This window comes from Pteropus alecto, unplaced genomic scaffold (assembly GCF_000325575.1).
Source record: "Pteropus alecto unplaced genomic scaffold, ASM32557v1 scaffold41, whole genome shotgun sequence".
Lineage (NCBI taxonomy): Eukaryota > Metazoa > Chordata > Mammalia > Chiroptera > Pteropodidae > Pteropus > Pteropus alecto.
This window is the reverse complement of record NW_006430464.1, coordinates 1839318-1862953: the sequence shown is the minus strand read 5'-3', so window position 1 is coordinate 1862953 and position 23636 is coordinate 1839318. Positions and strand designations below refer to the sequence as shown.

Genomic DNA, 23636 nt, shown 5'->3' with positions numbered 1-23636 from the left:
GCCTTGCAGATGCTGGAGGGACTGCCCGCCCCCCCAGGGTAGGCCAGTTGCTGGATGTGGCAAACTAGTCACCTGCTGGTGAGTGTACCTTCCCTATGCAAACTGACCAATGCAGAGCCCATACCCCAGTCGCCTCCTATATCAGGCTCCAACAGTCCTGGGTGACGTTCTCCTGTCCTAATCACTCTAAGCCAAGTGCCGGACAACTTGGGACAGTCCCTTCTCCCCAGAACCTGCTGAAATGTTCCAGACTAGCCAGACCTAAGCTAAACCTGCTTACCTCTCCATGTCCGTTCCTTTCCACAGGAGCCATAATAAGGTTCTTGCCCACGTTGTCCCCTCACTGCTGCCCCTGAGGGGCCCTGGTGCTTCCCCGTGTGGCCCAGCATAGCATGGCCGCCCCTCCTCTTGGGACCTGTAACAAACTATCTTCAGTGGCGCTAGTCTCCTGACCTGTCGGCCTCGCCATACCTGAATAAGACTAAATCTTCCACTTGCTAAATACTCTCTCTCTGGGGCTCTGTGGTAGACAGAATAATGGCTTCTCGAAAATGTCTGTGTCCTCATCCCCAGAGCCTGACTATGTAGCCTTCTGAGGCAAAAGGTACTTTGCAGATGGGATTAAAGTAAGGCTCTCGAGATGGGGAGATGATCCTGGACTATCCAGATAGGCCCAATGTAACCTCAAGAATCTGCGTGACAGAGCAGGAAATGTGACCACAGAAGGTCAAAGGGATGCAGGATCACGAGGCGAGACATGCGGGTGGCCTCTGGAAGCCGACAAAGGCAAGGAAATAAATTCTTCCCTCGGAGCCTCCGGAAGCAACGCGGCCCTGCTGACATTTTGATTTCTGCCCAGTGATTCCCTTTTTGGACTTCTGATGTCCAGAAGTGCAAGAGAACACGTCTGTGTCGTTTCAAGCCACGAAATTTGTCATTGTTTGTTACAGCAGCTGCAGAAAACTCATACAGTCTTCTTCCTTCTCCCTCGGGCATCCCTGACCCTCCCGCCTCTTTTCTCTGAGTCTTCATTCATTTCATTCACTAAATCACTCTGTACTCTCCCCTGCGTATCTCCTCACCATTTTTACGGTCGGAACTCTTGGCAGTGAGTATTAATAGTATTCATAGTAATACTCTTAGTATTACTACTACTAGCGATGGTGGTCATTTCTTACAGCAGCGATGGTAAACTAATACACACGAATACATGGCAGCTCACAGTTCTATAGCACAGAGAATGTGGCAGGTGCCACTCTGAGCACATTATGTTAAAAATAACCATTCATTTCATCCTCACAGAACCCACGTGAGGTCATTACCATCATCGCTCCCATTTTACAGATGAGGCGAATAAGAGAAGCCATGTCCCTTGCCTGCAGTCCCATAGCCAGTAAGTGGCAGAGCTGGGATTTGAACCCCGGCAGGCTAGATCCAAAGGTCACACTCTGAAGCATCGTGCCGCGTTTTTTTTTGTTTTTTTGTTTTTTTGTTTTTTTGCAATGAATCTATGCTGTAAAAATCTTGGTAAACAAATGAGTTAATGAGTAAATGCTATGCGTTCTTCCCACCCTCCCTTTGCATGGCTGACACAGATGGTGTCTCCTTCCCCCACCAGAGCAGGGCAGAGAGTGGAGTGTGGTTCACCTCTAGGTCCCCAGCGCTGCCCAGCACAGGGCCAAGTCAAGAGTAAAATTGTTAGCCAACAGAATGTGGGCGTCATGCCCACGGTGAGCGCCGCAACGAGCAGCTGCCCAGATCAGACCCGTGTCCCTGCCATACTGCCGAAATCCCTCCAGTGTCCTCTTAGAGCCCTTCGTGACTGTTCCCCTGCCTGCCACCCCAGCCCCAACTTCCATCACACCTACCCGCCATCTCTTTTCTTCAGCCATGTTGGCCTTTCTTCAGTTCTTAGAACTTACCTCGCCCTTCCCCACCTCTGAGCCCTTTGCTGTTCCCCACTGGACTCATAGCTGCGTGAGGACAGAGAAAGTGTCTGTCTCGTTTCTGTTGTGTCTTCAGGACCTGGCACAGATGATACGCTCAGTAAACATTTGTGTTCCGTTGGGAAGACTCTGCCGAATGACCCCGGAGGCTCGTTCTGGAATTTCTGGCTGTGAGCTGGCTAGGACAGAGCCTTTCCCTGAAATCTCACCGTGATTTCAACTTACTCCGAGTCTCTAAACGGTGTTGCCAGCAAATCCTGGAAAGTGCTGGCACCCAAACTCTCACGATCTGGTACCCAAGCTCAGACTAAATTTGCCACACTTTCAACACCATTACTTCGCTTGTTTCGTTAAGAAAGTTAAGAAGCGGGTGTGTTTCATGGCTAATACTCCCTGCTAATTCCCTGGCTCTCACCTCGGGTCCCAGAAACTCTGCTTAACTCCGTGGTTGGTCTCCCAGGGACAACAGGTGTCTGACCTGCTGAGCGAAGGAGCCCCGTCCTTAACTTAATTATTAATTAAATCAAACGCAGCAGGCACAGTGCAGTGTGTGGACTCTGGAACCACACTGGTTGGATTATTTATTTATTTATTATTATTTATGTCTACAGCACCTGGTCTTCCTAGGTGGTCTCCCATCCAAGTACTAACCAGGCCCGACCCTACTTAGCTTCTGAGAGCAGAAATCGGGCTCATTCAGAGCGGCATGGCCATAGACCACGGACCGTGGCACCACCGGGGCGCGAACCCAGGACCTTCTGCGTGTAAAGCAGACGTGCTCACCGCTACGCTATGGAACCACGTCCCACACTGGTTGGATTTCAATCCCTGCCTTCCCACTCGCTTGATGTGCGGCTTCAGGCACGAGTCTCGAACACTGTGCCTCAGTTTCCTCATCTGTAAAGTGGGGTTAATAACACGACAGGGGGGCTGCGAGGGTTATGGGAGATCATACCCAGAAAGCCCTTAGAACAGAGACAGGCATAGACGGGCTCGTGAAAGAGCTTTGAGGAATACTTTCACAGACAAATAAAAACACACAGAAAAGCACAGAGAAAACACCCAGGGACGCACTGCCCAGAAACACCAAGCCTTAACATAGTGCCCTAATTGCTTCTCATTTCTTTTCTTAAGACATAAAATGTTACACCACCTTCTTCCCGACCTCAGGGGAGCCACTATCCTGAACGTGGAGTTTTTCATTTCTATAAATGTTCCCAGTTCTGTATTAACCAGGAAAACACCTACAAACACTACAGAGCATTCTTATATGAACTGCGATGTCATTCGAGGTTAGAAACAAGAGGACTTGTTTCTAAAGGACCCTTCCGTGAACTTGATGTCACTTGATTTTTTTTTTTCCACCGAGGTTGGAGATGTCACGTCAACAGCATGTGCAGCTGGTTCATCCATCTTCCTTGCTATCTGGTATCCTTCTGTTAAGATTTGCCAGTTTATTTGCCATGGTCCCACTGAAGACTGTTGGCAATTTTGAACTATCAAACCCAACACTGAAATAAACGTTCTTACACATCTTGAGCACAACTTGGAGAGTTTCTCAAGGACATACGTCTTCTACCCAGGACAAGGACTGCTGGACTGCACCATACCCTCGTTTTCTACTTTTCCCAATATTGCAAAATGATTTCTCTGGGTACAGAAACTCACTGCCAACAGTTTTGAATTATAACTTTTCATTCTGAAATCTTCGAAGAAGTTGCAACGAATAGAACAGAGTTTCTTTGTACCCTACACCCAGCTTCCCCACGATGTTGTTATTTTAGGTAACTATGGTACAGTTGTAAAACCAGGAATTGCTATTGCGACATTATTCAATCAGTTACGCACCTGATTGGGATTTCATCAGCGCGTCTGAGTTCTAAGAGATTTTATCTAATGTGAACATTTGGGTACTCATTGCCACAATCAGGATATGGAACTATGCCATTCCCTGAATAACTGCGTCCTCCCCCGAACTCCAACCAGCTGGTATGTTCTCCATCGCTATAACTTTGTCACTTTGAAGATGTTCTATAAATGGAATTATACACTATGCAACACTTTGAAATTGCCTTTCCTCCCTTAGCATAATGCCCTTGAGATCCATTCAAGATGTTGCATATGTTGATCCTTCATTCCTTCTTATTGTTAAGAAGTTATTTCATTGTATCGATATGCCAGTTTGTTTATCCATTGGCTGGTTAAAGGACATTTGGGTTGTTTCAGCTATTACGATAAAAGCGTGATGAACATTTGTGTACAGGTTTTTGTGTGAACAATAAATACCCAAGAGCATCTATTTATTAAAAATTCTTTGTTTAACTTTCTTCAAAGTAGTAATATTGTGTACTCAGTGCAATCCATTAATATTTTCATTCAGCAGTCTGTGTGAGCTTGAAACATGTGACTCCCTGTGGGAGGCTCAGGTCGTAATTAAAAGTCTACAAGGGAAGGGAAATGGACAAGTTTGCTGTGGGCGAAGATGGCCAGAACGTTGCCAACTGACTCAGAGAATAATCGCTTGTTATATTTGACATACTAGACTCTAGAGCTCAGTTAATCCTCTTAACTCGCTATGGGTAGGTGCCATTGTGACCTCCGTTTTCCAGAATAGACAGGTGAGGCTCAGAGAGGTAAACCCCTTGTGCCAAGCGATCCAACCAGGAATTGGCAAGGAGGGGTTTGCAACACCCCAGCCTGGCTTCAGAGGTCTTCCGAAGCAGTATGGCCTGGTTTCTCAAACTGTGCTCTCTGGAGGCAGGCAGTTTGCAGGCGTTTATATGCTGGCTGTGAAAGCGAATATGACCGAGGTTCTCTCGGTCTGTTTGTCAATGGGGGCAACAGGAAGCTAGTGCACAGGTCCATCGTGAGAAACTGCGGATGAGGAAAGTAAAGCGTGGAGCTGGGAGGCTCTATTAATATTCATATTAGTAATTCTTTTCTTTACTTTGCTATCCTCTTTCTGAACAATTCCTCAGAGCGCGCGATTTTTTGAGCAGAAGTGGGAAGAAGGAGAAAATGAAGCGGGCCCTATCAACGTTGACAAAAAAAAAGGAAAGCCCTTCCCCTTGCGTCACGTGGTTCTAAGAGTCCCTAGGCGGCGAAAGGGGTCTCTCTCCGGTCCCACCCCCCATAGGGCGGAGCCAACAGTACGTTCGTCCAATGGGAACGCTAGAAGTAAATGACGTCCCGCTGACCAATGAGAAGCGGCGTCGAGGCAACGTGAAGGCGGCTGGGCCACGCCCCCTGTCGGGCAAAGTCTCAGAAATTATCTCCGCAGGAGAAAGTAGCGGACTCTGGATCTCGGCGTTTCGGCGATGGCGCTTCGCTGGGGTATTGTGTCAGCTGGCCAAATCTCCGGCGACTTCACGACCGTGCTGCGGATGCTGCCTCGCTCCGAACACCAGGTGCGTCTTCCCTTCGAGTCCTGGAGAAGAGCAGGCTGGGGGGCCGGGACTCCCGGGTCTGAGGGAGGAGGGAGCCAGGATTCCGGCCTTCCGAGTCCCCCAGGCATTGAAACGACCTCTCATTTTTGATGCACTCCTTGCTCCGCTTCTGTGGTGTGAACACTAGCACTGTGAGGTTTGGGAGCGTCCTGATCTGAGCGGCTGCGATCAGAAATTGAGACACTAGGGAATTCCATAAACGCTTGCCCCAGATCTCTGTCCCTAGACCCAACTGCCCGGCCCCCGTCACCTCATCCCCGGTCTTGGGGAATGTCATTTATGCTTAAGCCAGCGCCTTTTCTATCACCTCCCTCCGATCCGTCTGTCTTCCACGCCTACCCGACGCCCCTCCAGGTGGTGGCTGTAGCGGCCCGAGACTTGAGCCGGGCGAAGGAGTTTGCACGAAAACACGACATCCCCAAGGCTTACGGGTCCTATGAGGAGTTGGCCAAGGACCCTAACGTGGGTGAGTGACGAGGGCCGCAGGGGCCACCGGGGCGCTGCTTCCAGGTGCTCCGTCCGAGATGCAAAGCTCCGCGGGACGGGCCGGTCACTTTGGAATTGCGGAGGGACCTCGGGCTGGGAGGCGGAGCGAGAGGAACGGGTTTGGTCTGAGATGAGCTGTCTAGTATGAAACTGCGTGCAGGAGCCGGGCCTCACGGCGAAAGCGGGGCTCGAATTTCTCAGGGAGCCGCTTCAGGCTTTCGGTGTGTCCCGTGGCCAGTGGCTTCTGTGTCCCGGAGTGGCCTGGATGGAGAGGCAGGGCAGTGTAGTCGGACAAGAGCCTGGCTGTGGGGTCAGGCCACCGGGATTGGCCTTGCCCTCGTCTGCTTGGCCCTTGTCAGTTTCCTTATCTGTAAAACGTGCAAAATGATAGTATCTCCCTCTTGTTGTTGATGTGAGGATGAAACGATTGACTGCGGTACGTTTGGGGGGCCGGAAATGATCTGAGAAAACAGCGGTGGTAGAGAATGGCTAGCCGAGGGTTCCGCGCTGCGCTGGGACCTGGTCCCTGCTCGGGGCGACGCGGGTTCCTCGGAGGCTGCAGGCGGGGCCGGAGGTCTGGGCCGAGCGGGGCTTCTGATCTGTTGACCTCTCTCCTCCCAACCCAGAGGTGGCTTACATTGGCACCCAGCACCCTCAGCACAAGGTCGCGGTGCTGCTGTGCCTGGCAGCGGGCAAGGCCGTCCTGTGCGAGAAGCCCATGGGCGTGAACGCCGCGGAAGTGCGCGAAATGGTGGCGGAGGCCCGGTCCCGAGGCCTCTTCCTCATGGAGGTGAGGCCGCGGGGACCCTTGCGACGTCCAGCGGAGCGCTTCTCGCCATTCCGAAACGTGGTGGCCCGCGGGCATTCTTTGGAGGAACACGGGTTGCGAGGGGCGGGGGTGGTGTTTCCAAGAGTCAGGATGGGCATGAGATGACCTGGGGTGGGCGCGTCGGCCAGGATGTAGCTGAGCTATGCCAGGGACTCTGCTGGCAAGGTCGCTCACAGGTGGGAGCCGCTGCTTCTGGCCCTTAGCAAACGTGTCCGCTGAAGGACCCTTTGTCAGTCGGCCTTTCAGAAAAAGATGCCAGCAGTGAAAGTGGCACCGAATGGCAATGGGCTCGGTTGGGGTGGATGTCCGGGGAACAGAAGTCGGAAGGACCAAGGAACCCCCTACCAACGCTCAGCGTCCAACGGCCTTTGTTTTTGCACTTAACAGACACATTGCTAGCCAGAGGGGCCTTCGACGTCTTGCAGATTGCCAGTAATTAGAACGGCCACCAGAGGGCAGTGGATGGCGGCCGCAGTTAAGAGGGCCACTCAGTGGTCCCCCTAGAAGCTATTTCTCTTTTAAGGAGTATTCTGGTTCTTAAATGCTTTGCTCTAGGTTCTTCCAGTAGTAGTGATAGCTGCCTCTTACTTCCCTGGGTCCTACCTAGCTATCGTGTGCCCAATATGGCTGCGCCTTCCTATCTGCAAAGTTCTACACGCCTAAGAAACAGATTATCAAAATTGATTATGGTTACTCAGTGACTTCTGGTCCTCACCGTACCTTGCCCCTGCTAACATCCTGTGAGTTTATCACTTCCTCATTTTTATCGGCACCTAACACGTGCCCGATCCAACCCTTGAACAGGGGAGTCGTCATGTATAAGACACAGGCTCCGTTTTCAAAGAGAAGGTCTGCCGTGCTCATAGCAATGGGCAGATGACAGCGCAGCAGCCCCGGCCCGGTCTGAGGGATGCTCAGGGAGGTTTCCTGCAGGTAGGGACTGACCAGAGCCTTAAAGGAAAAGTCAATTGCACAGGTAAGCAGGCCAGAAAGAGAAAGCAGGGTTGACTTCCATCAGAATGGGCAGATTTCATGTATTTAGTATGCACTTGATCCTGGACAGGTCGAGATTTGTGGCTTTCAAGTCAGAGTACTCTAGACTCTAGTTCTCTAGTTTCTAGCTCTGTGACCCTGAGCAAGGAAATTGACTCAACTGAGCCTCAGTTTTCTCATCTATGAAATGGACGTAATGATGGCTACCTGGGAGCAGTGTCGGGAGGCTTTATTATGCAAAGCTGGCCCAGGGCGTCTTGTCCGTAATACATAGCCGAGAAACGGGAGATGATGTAAGGCACGCAGGGGAACTGGGCAGGGGGTGACTGGGTGACCTCTAGGAGGAGCGACGAGCTCTCTGGGGCCGTGCTGGGAGTGGACTGGAGGGCAGAGGCGGGGCGTACTAGTGTGCCAGGTCTGCCACAGCAAAGGCCGGCACAGACTGGATGGTTTCACCACTAGCGATTGATCATCCCCCACTTCTGGAGGCTGGAAGTTTGAGGTCCAGGCGTCAGGAGCATTGCTTTCTCCCGAGGCTTCTCTCCGGGGCTTGCACGTGGCCGTCTTCCCCCTTCGCCTCCGTGTGGTCTCCCCTCTGTGCATGCGTGTGTCATTTCCTCTTCCATAAGGACACTAATCCTACTGGACGAGGAGGGCTCACCCTAACGCCCTCATTTGAACTTAATTACCTCTTTAAAAACCCATCTCCAGAGACACACACATCGGGGGGTACTGCGGGTGTTCAAACTTCAACAGGAATTTGGTGGGGACACAATTCAACCCATAACTTTGAGAGGCTGGGGTCATGGTGCAGATGAGAAAGGACGAGGCTGGAGCTGGGGACGTGGATCTGGAGACGAGGGGAGAGGGCAGAGAGAGAGAGTCAGGATCAAAACATAACTTGGGGACTGAGGGGCTGTGGAAAGAAGGGGGAGGGTTCTCATTTGAAGACCAGGGAGCAACAGGTACCCTCTCGAGTTTGGGCCCCAGAGAGGGAAGAACTGGGTGGTTAACTCCTGGGTCCTGACCCCTTTCCTTCCTTTCCTGCACCTCACTTCTCTCTGTGGCCTGCAGGCCATCTGGACCCGCTTCTTTCCCGCCGTAGAAGCTCTGAGGTCTACTCTGGCCCAGGGAACGCTGGGGGACCTCCGCGTGGCTCGGGCAGAATTTGGGAAAGACCTCAGGGGCGTGCCGCGGGTCGTGGACTGGGCACAGGCTGGCGGTGGCTTGTTGGACCTTGGCATCTACTGCGTCCAGTTCATCTCCATGGTCTTCGGAGGGCAGAAGCCAGAGAAGATTTCAGCTGTGGGAAGGCGTCACGAGACAGGTACGGTCTGTTCTTGACTCCGTGACGGTGATAAGAATAATCCTGTCTCACGGGGTGTCCTGAGCTGGGACTAAGTCTCCTCCTCACCCATGAATGTCAGGTTAGACGGCTGGAGGAAGCTCCTGCAGGAAATAAAAGGGGATCCGAGTTGAGAGTGTGGACAGGCTGTGTCCTGCGACTTTGCTGTGGGATCTGAGCCAAGGGACTCAAGCTCTCTGAGCCTTAGTTCCTAATGAAAGATCAGAAGGAGTTAATGAAGTCACCATCGAGGCAAGTTAAGGAGTTAATAAATATCAGCGATTCTTATTTTTTGAAGTTGTCTCGGTGAGCCTCTGCTGCATAACAGACTACCCCGGAATTTAGTGACCCCGGCGATGATGTGCGTCGGCAGTTTGGGCAGGGCTCCGCTCGGCTGGTTCTTCTGCTGGCCTTACTCCCGCAGCGGCCGTCAGCTGGCTCTGCCTCGCTTTCGTCTTATGGGTGCTGGCTGTCGGCTGAGCCTTGCGAGGTTCTCCTGCATTCGGCCTCTGCAGCTGGCCAGCTCAGGCTCGGCTGGTTCTTCTGCTGGCCTTACTCCCGCAGCAGCCGTCAGCTGGCTCTGCCTCGCTTTCGTCTTATGAGTGCTGGCTGTCGGCTTGCGAGGTTCTCCTGCATACGGCCTCTGCAGCTGGCCAGCTCAGACTCATTCACAGCTTGGGTTCAGAGTTCTGGGTGCAGGAACGCCATGTGTTTGCTCCTGTCGCATGGCTCAGAGCCAGCTCAGATTTCAGAGGTGGCCAAACAGACTGTACCTCTGGATGGAAGGAGCTACTAAGTCATGTGGTAAAGGGACACTCTGAGAAATCAGCGAGTTTACCAACAGGACCACGGAAGGCAATGATTAACCAGGAGAAGAATACCTGGAGTGAAGGTCACACTTTAGAAACACTGTGTCAGCCTGATATCTGGCCATCTGTACACTGAGAAGTATCTCTGACAATAGATGCCACTTGTGAAGGGCTTCCTGTGATTAGGGTTATGACAGGTGAGATCTCCCCGAGGTAGATTATGATTGTCCCCATTTTACGGACGAGAAAACTGAGCTGTAGACAGGAGAGACTGGTCCAGCCTCACGCAGCTGGTCCAGAACAAGAAATCGGGCTTATCCGAAACCAGAGAGAACTCTATCGGTAGGTTCTTCCATCCACTGCATGACAGAACCAGGCTAGTATTTTACATGCGACGTTTCATTTTTAATTAATGTTCCTCTGTCACTCGGTGTGATCTAAATACACTCCTAAGTGCTTCGTGCATTTCATATCATTTAATGTAATACTTAGAACAACCCGATGAGGCAGGTTCTATTACCATCCCCGTGTTTGAGATGAGGAAACTGGTTCTCACACGCCTATACGACAAGTATTTACAGAGAAGGAAGCCAAACCTCAGGGAGGTGAAGTCTCTTTGATTTTTTTTTTTTTTAGCACTTATTAGCTTATTTATGTCGATGACGGCTTACTGAAATAGAATTCACATGCCTTACAATTTATTCATTTAAAGTGTACAATTCCGTGGCTTTCGTGTATTCAAAGAGTAGTGCATCTATCACCTCAAAGAATTTTAGAATACTTTCATTACTTAAAACACACACACACACACACACACACACACGCGCACACACACACACACACCCCATTCTCCCAAACCCCCGAGCCCTGAGCAACCACTCATGTACTTTTCTGGCACTATGGATTTGCCAAATATGCGATATTTCATCCAAACGGAAGGCTGCGATATGTGGCCTTTTGTGTCTGGCTTGTCTCAGTTAGCATAAGTGTTGTCAGGGTTCGTCCATGCGGTAGCGTGGATCGGTGCTTCATTCTTTTTCATTGCTGCTTCAGAGACAAGACCTCTCGCCCAAGGTTCCACAGGTAGGATCTGTGGCCAGGCTCGCCCTTGTCCCGTGCCTCCCCCCAGGTGTGGATGACACGGTCACCGTGCTCCTCCAGTACCCAGGAGGGGTCCATGGCACCTTCACCTGCAGCATCTCTGCCGAGCTCTGCAACACGGCCTCCGTGAGCGGTACCAAGGGCACGGCCCAGGTGAGGCGCCACCGGCCGAGCTGGGGTGGGCCCAGGTGTTGGCAACTGTGGCCCTTAGCAGGAGGAGTGGGCCAGCTGTGGCTTTGGAGCTGGAGGTGGGCTGAAGCAGCCTTTTCCCACACAGTTGCTAAGGGATCCATCCTTAAGCTCCAGGTCGTGGGATGGGGTTTGGACCAGCGGGCTCCTTCCTGAGGCTGAGCCTATTGCTCTGTCTAATATTCTTAAGCCTAAGGAGAAACCGTTTTTATCAGTCCCGCTTAGAGGGCAGTGGAGACCTTTGCGATGGCTTCCAAGAGATGATGTGGACATCACTAAGAGCAGCTTCAGTGGGCTTCCCGGGGCCATGTTGCTCGAAAGAAATCTTATTCTTCAAAGAATTTGAACCTTGCCCCAGCTGCATCTCTGTATTTCCATGTTGGCCTAGACTTGGGTATGGGAATAGTTTAGGCTCCTCAGGGATCTGGGGCTGAAAGCAAAAGTCTCCAAGTGGAAGAAGGTGCCAAATCGTCCAAGTCTCCTTGAAGAGGGGATTCACACAGATGCGAAGATAACGCATCCACTCAGAGAGGGATCTGCCCCTGGCGAGACGAACAGACAGGCTTCTAGTGTGACAACTGTGCTGAAGAAAGCCCAGCAGCCAGCGATGGAGGGGGTGTCCAACCCTCCCTGAGGACGCAGGGGAGCCAGCCCTGAGCCAGCAGGTGACTGAGGGAGGCCCCTGAGCATCACAGGCAGTAGGGCCACCTCTTATCTCCCCCCAGATCCTCAGCCCCTGCTGGTGCCCGACAGAGCTGGTGGTGAAGGGGGAGCATAAGGAGTTCCCGCTGCCCCCGGCCCCAAGCCAGGAGTTCAATTTTATAAACGGAGCAGGCATGAGTTACGAGGCCAAGCATGTCCGCGAGTGCCTGCGAAAGGGTAAGGATGTGGAAGACAGCGGGGCGGAGGGGTGGCAGGGCAAGCCTGGTGAGGCACACGGGAGCCTTTCCACCATCAGCCACTTAAGCAGCTGTTGGAGACTCCATCTCTCCGGTGCCCCCAGGACACCATTTGCCTGAATGCATATGCCTCATGGGATTCTGGGAATTGTAGTTCTTTCGGTCTCTTGGGTGTCAGGACAAGGAGTCCACACTGTCCTCTCCCCCAGGCCTGAAGGAAAGTCCTGTGATTCCCCTGGCGGAAAGCGAGCTCCTGGCTGACATCCTCGAGGAGGTGAGGAAGGCCATTGGAGTTACTTTCCCCCAAGACAAATGCTGATGTACGCCCCGAATAAATAAAAACATGGTTTCCACAGAGATTGTGGCGCTGCTGGTTTGGTGGGAGCTGGAGAGAGCCCAGCATCAAAGGGGGCGCTGGAGAATAAATCTGGTGACGGGAGGCGGGGAGGGGAAGGAAGACAGGGTCAGGAACACATTTCCCACGAGCTCCCGGAGCAGACACCTGTGGGCAGAACCATAGTTCCCCCGTGTGACCTTGGGCAAGGAATAGCACGTGAGTAGGAAGCGACCCTAACTGCATCTCCCCCAGCCTCCCTCTGCCTTTGTCTCCTCCTTAGTAAAGGGGAGATCTAGTACTGACCACCCTCTGGCGAGGATTCTGCGGGATGGTATATGAACAGCCCCTGGCACACAGTAGGTTCTCAATGAACAACCGATGACCCTTCGCTTTGAGGCCAGGCCTTTCCCATACTGGCTCGTAGAAGCTCCAGGCCTCCATGATGTCGACAGAAAAGTGGTATCTGCCTTCACGAGTTCCAATGGCCTCATTGGCTAAGCCTGGGTCATAAGCCCCTCCGTGTAGCAGGGATGAGGTCATTCCCACCCAAATTACAAGCACTCGGAGGGGGTGCTATTTGTAGGTGCCTGAATTTGGTGCTCTAGGGAAGATCTAACATATATTTTCTAGTATTGAGTATAGGTTAGGTTATATTCCAGTAAGAAACAACCCCCAAATCTCAGCTTAGCATACCAAGGGTTTTTTCTCATGTTATGTATTGGCTGAGGGTTCTAAGGTCTGTATGTGTCTGGGACCTGGGCTGACAGAGCCAACACAATCTGGAATCTTGCTGGTCACTGTTGCCAAAAAAAAAAAAAAAAAAAAAAAAAAACCCCAAAGAATGCCCTGGAAGTTCTCGTGCCAATACTTCAATGCTCGGACACAGAAACGATATACATAACCTCTTCTAATCTTTCGTCTGAAATGAGTCATATGACCTCAACTAACCGTAGACAGTCCAGGAAGTTCAATTCTACCAGGTTCCAGAAGATGAAGATAGATATATTCTATTCTGTGTCCCATTACACTTCACTCAGCTATCACTACATTGGTTTCAGCCCTCTGCTTGCTTGGTTTCAACCTTTTAATTGTATGGCAGAGATGGCTAGAAGTCCCGTTATTAATCATCCCCCTGTAATAAATAGGGAAGCTTCACTGGACACTTGGCTGCACAGCTAAAGACTACATCTCCCAGGCTTCCTTGCACCTAGTTTCTTGCCATGTGAATAGCTTTTGGCCAATGGGATGTGCGGCATCTGAGTTATGCCCTTAAAAGGCAAGGAGAATGGCATCTCTTTCAATGTCTCCCCGCTACTGGAGTGAAGGTGTGGTGTCGTGCACTGGCCTGACCATGTGACACTATGTGATGGAAGCCATGTGTTGTGGATGGCGCAGCCACACAGCGAATATGGAGGTGGGTGAGCCTCAGCATCTGCAGGGTGCATTGGCAAACTGGAGACCCAAGAGAGACAATGTGTAGTCATAGCCCAAGTCCGAAGGCCCGAGTCCCAGGAGAGCTAATGGCGTGGTTCTTGGATGAAGCCTGGCAGCTAGGGACCCAGGAAGAACCAGGAAGAAAGGAAGAATGTGATGTCCTAGTTCTAAGACCGTCGGGCAGAAAGAATTCTTACTTGGAGGAAAGGCAGGCCTTCAACTGATTGGATGAGACCCACCCACATTTGGGAGAGCAATCTGCTTTTCTCAGTCTGCCGATTTAAATGTTAATCTGGTCCCAAAATACCCTCGCAGAAATATCCAGAATAGTGTTAGACCAGATATCTGGACCCATAAAATTAATCACTGCAGTCCCGACGCTGTGTTACTTTACTCGTCTTTAATAGCACTTGGGATTTCATAGTCTCGAACTGTTACGTCAGAGGGAAATAAACTTCTTAGTTGTTTAAGCCACCGTTATATTAGCCTTTGCTAAAGCGGCCGAATTGGTGTGCCACCTTATACTTTCCAAAGATAGCTCCTGTCCCCGCTCACTGCCCCCATTAAGAAGCGGAGCCCTAGAAAGTGAATGGGCTCATGACTCATTTGTTGCCCTTGGAACATGGCAGAAGCGATGCCGCAAGACTTCTGAGGCCAGGTCGGGGAAGACAGTGCGCTTTCTCGTTAGATGAAATAATCTTGAAATCTTCAGCCATCATGTGAGGATTTTCACTGACCTGAAGCCACCGAGCTTGTGAAGAAGCCCAGGCTAACCTCCCAGAAAGAACCACATGGAAAGCCATGAGGCTCCAAAAAAAGAAGTGTCCCATCAGATCCCGGTCAAACCCCAGCTAAATCTGTCGCAATGTCGTTACCCATAGGCCTGTGAAAGATAATAAAATGATTGTTGTTTTAAGCCATTAAGCTCCGGGCTGATTTCTTACATGGCAATAGCTTTCCAGTAAAACTGGCGTGACCTTTACAGTGTGAAAGATGGATTCGTTTTTAAGATGTCTAAGCAGAACTAGAACCCCCAAATCCCACCCATTGTTTTCCACCCCAGAAACGTTCCGAGTTCGGCCATCGGGGCCCTCTGCCACTGAGGAACTCAGCACCGACTGCACGTTATTCCTAGGCTTTGCTGCCCTTCTCCGGTGTGCAAAGTGTTCTTCCTTTCCTGGCACAGTCATCACTTTCTAAGAGGCCCTCAATGACCTTCACCTCTTGATAGTCACATCCTTGTGTGACCTCCTCTCCTGTGAGTGTGCTGGATCTAGTGACTTGCCGCTAATAGCAGAAGTTATGGTATGTCCCTTTGCAGACTAGGTTGTAATTGACCGTGACTTCAGTCCTGCATGCTCACTTTGATGAAGCCAGCTGCCATCTTGTGAGCTGCCCTGTGAAGAGATCTCATGGCAAAGGACTGAGGCCGTTCTGTGGCCAGCAGCCAGCAAAGAACTGACTGAGGCTCTCATTGCAACATCTCCTAAGGAACTGATCATCCCAACCACATAAGTGTGCCCGGAACTGCATCCTTCCCCAGTCGAGCCCTCACATGAGACCATGACCCCAGCCAACACAGCTTTTTTATAGCCTTGCGAGTGCGTGTGGAGCAGAGGACCCAGCTAAGCCACGCCCAGATTCCACATATAACATAACTGGCAAGAGACATCTCTAACTGTAAAATATCTGTAAACTGTAATTTTCTTTGTTACAAAAATCAAAATACTGTCTTATTTCTCTTCTCTTTAAATATACAATAAGCAGCAGCTTCTACTAATAATTATGTGTAAGAGAATGTAAGAGAGATTTATTGTGACCAGCAGGCCATGGGAGAGCTGTGAGTGGGGGAAGGCAAGGGTCCGCTACAAGGATCCATGTAGGGCATGGGCTGCAGGGGAGGGACAGGAGGCTGAGGCTTGTAAGTGGGGCAGAGTAACAAAGCCACGTCCAAACGCCATAGCTGTCAAGCCGGAGAGCTGAGAGCACCTGTAAGAACTTTACCACTTAGGCAAGCCCATCTCCCTCTCTGGGCTCTGATTTTCTCATCTGTATACAGGCCTTAATTATCCTAGGTGCTCCCCAATTGCTAAGTTGTAAAAAAGAGACTTACTGGTCTATTTTTCTTCATATTTGATACACCACTAGAAACAAGGCTTGGACATTAGCAGTCTACCCTTAATAAAGGTCTTTATCCAACATCATGTGAGCTGAGACAGGCAATAGGCTAGATGGTGTGATTTTAGAGACTAAAGTTTCCTTTACCCCATTATACCAGAAAAGCGGATGGAGAAAGACTCACTTGTCTATCCTAGGTGTATTAGTTATCTATTGCTGTGTAACAAATTGCCCCCAAATTTAGCAGCTTAAAACAATAATAAACGTTTATTATCTCGCACAATTTCTGAGGGTCAGAAACCCATGAGTGGCTTAGATGGATGGTTCTGGCTTAGTCTCCCTCATGAGCTTGCTGTCAGGATGCTGGTGGGAACAGCTGTCATCAGAAGGCTTGAAGGGGCTGGAGCATATGCATCCAAAGTGGCTCACTCATGTGGCTGGAGGGCTTGGTTCCACACACATGCGTTTCTCCGGAGGAGGACTGCTTGAGTGTCCTCACAACGTGGCAGCTGCTTTCTCTAAAGCAAGCGAATGAAGAGAGAGCAAAGCAGAAGCTATGGTGACTTTTATGACCTAACTTTGGCAGTTACATTGTTTCTGCAATACCCTATTGGTCAGTCCTATTCAGTGTGGGAGAGGCAGGAACACCTGGAGGTGAGAATCACTGAGGCCCATGATAGACGTAGGCTTCACAGTTCCAATATAGCATCTTTATTATTGCAAACAATTTCGTCTTTGGAATTTAAAGTCTTCTCCCCTCTACTCAACGGCTGTACCCTTTTGAGGTCTGTGGTCCCATTAAAAACCCTTCCTTCCGTCTCTGTAACTGAGGTAGAAGGAGAGCTCATTCACTGGGCCTGAATAACAGCCGCAGATAAAGCCTGCTTCAAAATTAGCAGGAAACACCATGTCTCCCAAGGACACGCTTTCTTACGCACAGAGAAACATCGTTCTCTAAAACTGTAAAGTGTTGGAAATTCACTGTCGCCATAAAACAGTCCACTCTTGCTGTAGAATCGAAGTCATTTGATACACATTAGCGACCCTGATTTCCAGTCCCCGGTACAGCTTCAAAGGCTTTGGACCCAACACTCCACATCCACATTTAGCTTGTAGTTTCCAGGGACATAGGACCCTGGTTCTTCTTCGCAGTCCACATCCGATGTCGCCCCTGCTTTGCTTTGAGCCTATCATGCAGTTGTCACCTAAACTCCACCCTTCCTCCAAATTCTACAGTAACTCAACTATCTTTTCCTTGTTTGTCAAGATGCTCCATGGTTTCTCCGTTGTGTGGGCTCCATCATTGCAGTGGATCAATAAACTTGACTTTTGCAGACTGTGTTCCTGGCGACGTTAGGCCGATGGCCTGGAACTCCTATCATCTTCAATTGCCACGGCTCCCAGCCTCCCTTGGGACATAGATTCCTTCTCTCCTTCATCTGACTCCAGCCTATTTTTCTAATACGAGTTATTTTTTCTTCTCATTTTTTTAAAAAAAGATTTCCATACAGTAAAGTGCACGCCTTCATTTCCATACAGTAAAGCGCACGTCTTCCATGTCAGGTCAGTAAATTTTTTAAATATATGTCTAGCCAAGTCATCACCACCCAGATCAATCAATATATAGCACATTCCAGGCACCCTGGGAGCTTCCCTTGGGGCCTCGCCCTGTCCATACCCTGCCAATCTATCGCCATAGATTAGTTTCGCCAATTTTTGAAATTCCGATTCCTTTTATTCTCACACGAACACCCATAAACGCTCATGGGATTTAGTCATCTGAAGCGTCCTGCGTCGATGACTGCTATTTGGGGGCCTCTGCTGTCCCTCTCCGATGTGCACTAGATGTTCCTTCTGTCCTGGGAGAAGTCCCACCCGACACTTCCAAAAATACGGCAAGAACGAAGGAATGAAAGTCGCAGCTGCGAATGAATGGGCGGCCGGGGGAACGGCGCCACGACCCGTTCCTGACGGGAAGTGCTGATCGGACGGTCACATCTCGGCGACCGTGGCCGTGCGGGGCAGCGGCCCGCGGCGGCCATTTTGCGGGGCGGTCACGTGAGATGACGCACGCTCAGCGGGACGCTCACGTGACCGGGGGCGTGCTGCAGCCGCCCGGGCAGACCCGGCGAGAGGCGGCGGCGGGAGCGTCGGTGATGGACGGGTCCGGGGAGCAACCCAGAGACGGGGGTGAGGCGGGAGGCAGACGGGCGGGAGGAGGACGAGCCCCTCGCCGGCCGGCCCCGCGATCCCGCCCGCCGGGCTGGGGCGGCGCGATCTCCAAGCACTCCGGGGCAGAAAACTCCCGGGTCGGGCGCTGCCAGCCTCCAGCCCCCTCCTTCCCCGAGGCTCCCCGGCTCTCTGGCCTCCGCGCCGCGATCCCTTCCTGCCCGGCGCTCTGGGACCCCAGAGAAGCTGCGGACCCCAGAATCCAAGCCCCCGGGCAAGCCCGGGCTTGTTGCCGGCACCACTTCCTGGTGGGAGGGACGGTCTCCCCTCGGCCCCCTCCGGCCAGGATGCTTTAAGTGTTCCCTCAGCCCGCTTTCCCGGAAGAATGTGTGGTACAGGCCTAGGCTCCCTGCCTCTTCCTCCATCGGCGACTCAGTTGCCGGGGCCTCCCGTCACTTGATCTACCAGGGACCCAGAAATCCAGGGCCCTCTAGCATTGTCCTCCCTCAGGGATCACGGACCACCGCAGTTCCCCCAGATCCCCTAGGACCCAAGAGCCAGGCACCTCTTCCCTCCTTTCTCCTCTAGGGCCCACCAGCTCTGAGCAGATCATGAAGACAGGGGCCCTTTTACTTCAGGGGTGAGTTTGAGGTCTGATTATTGCAGAGCGGATTTGAGGAGTGACGCCTCATTCTGATCCTGCACCCCACCCTTCCATTCCCGCTCTAGTTTCATCCAGGATCGAGCGGGGCGAATGGGGGGAGAGACACCTGAGCTGGCCCTGGAGCCCAGGGGGCCGCAGGATGCATCCACCAAGAAGCTGAGCGAGTGCCTCAAGCGCATCGGAGATGAACTGGACAGTAACATGGAGCTGCAGAGGTGTGGTTCCCGGGACCCAGGAGTCCAGCCACGGGTCCCCTTCGCCCTCAGAACCCAGAAGTCTCGGCTCCCAACCCCGTCTTCCCCTAGAAGCATGGAGTGCAGCCCCACAGCCCCCATTTCTCTCAGTCCCAGGGGTCCAGGGCCTCGCCACTCCCAGATCTTGACACCCTCCTTGGGGACGTCATTTTCTCCACTTTCCTAAACGTCCATCTTGTCCCTTCCCCCCGCCCCCATGGCTTCGTGCTCGTCATTCCAGTGTGGCTCGGGCCTGTTTCCTTGTCCTTGGTATGGGGCGGATGCCAGTCTCCACACCCTGCCAGCACTGTCCCTCCGCCTTCCCGCAGGATGATTGCAGCTGTGGACACAGATTCCCCCCGCGAGGTCTTTTTCCGAGTAGCGTCCGAGATGTTTTCCGATGGCAACTTCAACTGGGGCCGGGTTGTCGCCTTGTTCTACTTTGCCAGCAAACTGGTGCTCAAGGTGGGCGGCTGCATGGCGGTGAGCCCCGGGGCGGCTGCCCTCAGGGCGACGGGGACCTGGGAGTCGTGAGGTCAACCCCCCGTAGCGGCCTGGAGAGGACGGAGACAGGCAGCGACGGGCCGGCTGTCGGCTCCTTTATTCATTTATTCATCCAACAAACATTTATTGGGCCTACTACGTGCCTGGTCTGTACTCAGCACCCAGGACGCAGCACTGAACCAAGCAGGCTAGGTCCCCTGCTCTTGTGGAGCCCACATCAAATGACAGATGCTTAGGGGAATAAGCTAGAGTCATGTGACTGCAAAGTAATCGGGAAAGACTTCTAAGAGGAGGTGACATTAAAGCCAAAAGTTGGAAAGACAAGAAAGATACAGTAACACGTAAGGACTGCGGGGAAAGAGATCTGGGAAAGGGTACAGCAAGTGCAAAGGCCCTGAGGTAGGATCAAGCGAAGTATGTTGAGGGCAATGAGATCCTTGTGGTTGGGACGGCGATGGGTGGGAGATGAGGATACATTGGAGGAGGCCCACTGTAGCGACTTTAGCTTTACTCTGAGGTGACAGTGACTGGTTTTAAACAGAAGATTGAGGTGACCTGATTTATAAATTTAAAAGATTATTGTGAAGTATGGCAAAATGTTAATTGCAGAATCTAGGTTGCAGGTATATATGGCTATTCACTGTGAAGTCTTTTTAACTTTTCTCTCTGAAGATTCTCATGATAAAATATCGGGGGAAGGGAAGCCCAACGAGTTGTTCTGGCCATTGTGGGTAGAAAAAGAGATTATGGGGCACAAGGGCAAAAAGGGGGGCACCTGGAACAGTCCCTGCAAACGATGACCGACCGGGACTCAGTCATCAGGTTGGGAAGAAGTAGACTTCTTGATGTAGTCACAAGACGGACCGAATGGGGGTTGAATGTCGCAGGTGAGGGGGACAGCAGTCAGGGCGATGGTGGGGCGCGTGTGGAGCTGGGGACAACGGGAGAGAAGCAGCTAGACAGAGTGGGAAGGGGAAGCCCAAAGAGTTGGAGAGCAAGTCATGGTTATGGGGGTGTCGGGTCTTACCTGGTCTGAAGGTCAGAGAGTCCCCTCCGGGGAAGTGGCATTAGACCTGAGTTTTGAGGGATGAAAAATTCAATGGGTTGAGTCCCGTTTAGGCAGAAGAATCTGGCATGTGCAAAGGGCAGGGGAGGGTTCGGTGAGAATGAAGATAAGAAAGAAGGTCACTGAGGCACAGAAGAGCCATAAATTGGATTGCTGTTGAGTCCGAGCCTGCGCGCAAGGCCTCGTGGGCCAAGTTACGCCTTTTGGTCTTTATCCCAAGGGTACTGGGGAGCCATGGAAAGTTTGTGAGCAGGGCAGTTTGTGAACAAGATCCAGTTTACAGTATATGAAGCTCATTCTGACTGTGAGTGGAAAAGAGACCGCAGGGGGGTGGGCAGGACGGGAGGCAAAGAGAAAGGAGGCTTGGGGCCACTCTTCCAAGGCAGTGGGGACAAGGCTTAGTCCCTAAGGCCTACCTGACTCCCCGCAGGCCCTGTGCACCAAAGTGCCCCAGCTGATAAGAACCATCATGGGCTGGACACTGGACTTCCTTCGAGAGCGGCTGCTGGGCTGGATCCAGGACCAGGGTGGTTGGGTGAGGCCCCTAACTCCTTCCCCCACTTCTCTGGGACCCTTGGGTCTTCCTGAGCCCCCCACAGTGGTGCCATGGATCCCCGTTTTTGGATCTTCAGATGTAGTCTGTAATGTGTTTCCTTACATGTCTGATCAACCCGATTCATCTGGTCCCTGCTGACCTCTGTGACCCGACCTCCCGGTGACCCCTGACCTCCCAGTGACCCTTGACCTGACTAGTACCTCCTTGGTACCTTCCTCTAGAATCAAGTTCTTTGATAATAACCCTTTCACCCTAACTCTGCAGAACCCACTAGTCTTAGATCTTTGCCCCTATTCATGCCCTCTGACCTCTCCCTGATCCTTGATGTCCTGGCCCATGGCCGAATTGCTGAAGTGACTGGTGTCCCTGTCCCCAGGACGGCCTTCTCTCCTACTTTGGGACACCCACGTGGCAGACAGTGACCATTCTCGTGACCGGAATGCTCACTGCCTCACTAACCGTTATCTGGAAGAAGATGGGCTGAGGCCACCAGCTGCCTTGGACTATGTTTTCTGCATAAATTATGGAATTTTTCTGGGCGGGGTGGGGATCGGGGGACCAGGGGCATTTTTCTTACTTTTGTAATTATTGGGGGCGGGATGGGGAGGAGTGGTCTGGAGGGGGTAATAAACCTCTTTGGGGGCCACACTTCAGTGTCTGAGTCACTGGGCCCTCTCTCTGGCTGGCGGAAGAGACAAGGCTCCATACGCTGACATCTTTTTCTGAGGGTGCCCGGTGCCCTCTGTGAGTTAGTGATGAGTTAGGTCCCAGCCCTCCCTGATCCTGCAGTCCCAAGGGGAACACAGGTGACTCAGAACAGGAGTTGCAGCCCAGGGTATTGTATTGGAGCCAGGCAGAGGAGCCTGGGGTTGAGGGGGTGGGTCAGAAAACAGCATACCTCCCGTGCCTGGGGGAAGGAGGGCCTAGATGCTTCCACCACATAGGAAGTTGCACTTTTACTGAGCAGAGAAGGGGGGCGGCGGGGTCTGGACCCTTACATGGAAGCTACTGGAGGTAGGGAGGCTGGGATGAGGGGTCGAAGGGAGAAGACCCGGCCCAAACCTGTGATGGGGGACAAGGCTGTGGGGAGAGGGTCTGAAGGAGGAGCAGCTCCGAGGTACTAGTGAGTGGTTCCCCCCAGGAAAGGAGCAGGGCCCAGGGGAGATGCTGAACTCGGAAAGGCCTAGAAGATTGAAGGGGAATCAGGATTAGAATGAGGTCACTTGAAGAGTCAGTCTGTTTTTCTCTGGGTCTCTGTCTCTCTTCCTAGGTCTCTGTTCCCCTCTCAATAGATCTTTCTGTTCCCTTATCTTCCCCTCTGAGCCTTAGACCCCTTCTGTCTCTATCCCAGTGTCTCTGGGTCTCTGTCCCCCTCTCTGGATCTCTGGCCTTCCCACAGACCCCCAGGACCTCCGCCCCAACCCTAAGATCTCTCTGTCTGTCCTTCAGATCATCTGTCTCATCCCCTCGGCTTCCCCTACCTCTGAGCACTTCCCACTGGTGTGGCCAGCCCGAGGCTAAAGGTCTTCAGGCTGAGGTTTGACACCCTGTGAATGAGTAACTTAGGCTCCTTTGTGACTGTGTGCCTAGGGCAACTGCCCCGCCCCCATGCACTCTCCCCAGAGACACCGAGTCTGGGGGGAGAGATGTCAGCCGGATAAGATAGCAGTGAGGGACTCAGTCATCACAGCTGGGAGTAGATGACAATATGGACACAAGCTGCAGCCCAGGAAAAACATCACGGGAACTAAAAAGACAGTAAGACTTGGAGACAAAGAACACTCCAGGCGGTACTTTGGGGGAGGGGGCCAGACTTGGGTCCGAGCCAGCCAGGCCTAGATCGCAGGGTCCCAGCCAGACTGCCGTCCCACCAAGGAGATGAGGTCAGTGGCCGGCCCCACCCACCCTTCTGCCTGAGCCCCTTCCTGTGCTGAGATCAGCATGACTCAGCACCTCTGCTCTCTCGGACACTGGCCCAGACACCCCTCCAGGACCCCAGACTTTTTTTTGCCCCCCCTCCCCACGCCCCCTGCCCTGTTCAGGATGCACCCTGACTAGGCTGTTGGGGTGGCTTCCCTGTAAAGCAGGGCCCGACCTCTTCCCCGCAACACCCCGACCTCCATCAGGGCACCGAAGTGGGGTCAAGTTCTGTCCGTTCAGTTGACCACAAAAGGGTTCTCCTTTCAGGCTGAGTCCTGGTGTGAGCCAGCCAGCCCGGACCTGGCACACTTTAAAAATGTACTTTGGTCGAAGACACACATCCCATCCACAGGTCCCCAGATCCTCGTTTTCCCACACCCCAGGGCTTCTCTTTGTCACCCGGAAGGAGCCTGTCTCAGGCAAGACAACTTCACAAAGATGGCTTCAGAGCCAGAGAGAATTCCCAACGTCTCTGGCTGCTTTCAAAATAGTCCCCAGGGAACACAGCCTCAGAGAGACACTGAAGCTTGTCATTTCACCCCTCCCCATCTCAGCTCCCAGAAAAACAATGGGGCCCTGAAGTAGCCCCAAA

General features: G+C 52.2%; 2 protein-coding genes and 1 pseudogene across 3 annotated transcripts; 2 read left to right on the top strand and 1 right to left on the bottom strand.

Annotated features, from left to right (window-relative positions):
- Positions 1-2548: 2548 nt before the first annotated feature.
- LOC112482213 lies at positions 2549-2664 on the bottom strand (annotated as a pseudogene).
- A 2522-nt stretch (positions 2665-5186) lies between these two features.
- Positions 5187-12402, top strand: DHDH (dihydrodiol dehydrogenase). Its single transcript, XM_006905050.3, has 7 exons — positions 5187-5353; positions 5747-5858; positions 6505-6668; positions 8775-9027; positions 10984-11108; positions 11870-12023; positions 12253-12402. Exons 1-7 carry the CDS (start codon positions 5264-5266, stop codon positions 12360-12362), a joined length of 1008 nt encoding a protein of 335 aa, XP_006905112.1. The 5' UTR covers positions 5187-5263; the 3' UTR covers positions 12363-12402.
- Positions 12403-18002: 5600 nt separating this feature from the next.
- BAX (BCL2 associated X, apoptosis regulator) lies at positions 18003-21773 on the top strand. 2 transcript variants are annotated; one of them, XM_006905049.3, is made up of 6 exons: positions 18003-18122; positions 18690-18741; positions 18831-18980; positions 19328-19463; positions 20999-21103; positions 21501-21773. In XM_006905049.3, the coding sequence occupies exons 1-6, from the start codon at positions 18089-18091 to the stop codon at positions 21606-21608; spliced, it is 585 nt and encodes a 194-aa protein (XP_006905111.1). In that variant the 5' UTR covers positions 18003-18088; the 3' UTR covers positions 21609-21773. The 2 variants fall into 2 exon arrangements, with proteins under 2 accessions (XP_006905111.1, XP_015448117.1); XM_015592631.1 differs by lacking the exon at positions 18690-18741 and having other exon boundaries at positions 18024-18122.
- The last annotated feature ends 1863 nt before the right edge of the window (positions 21774-23636 follow it).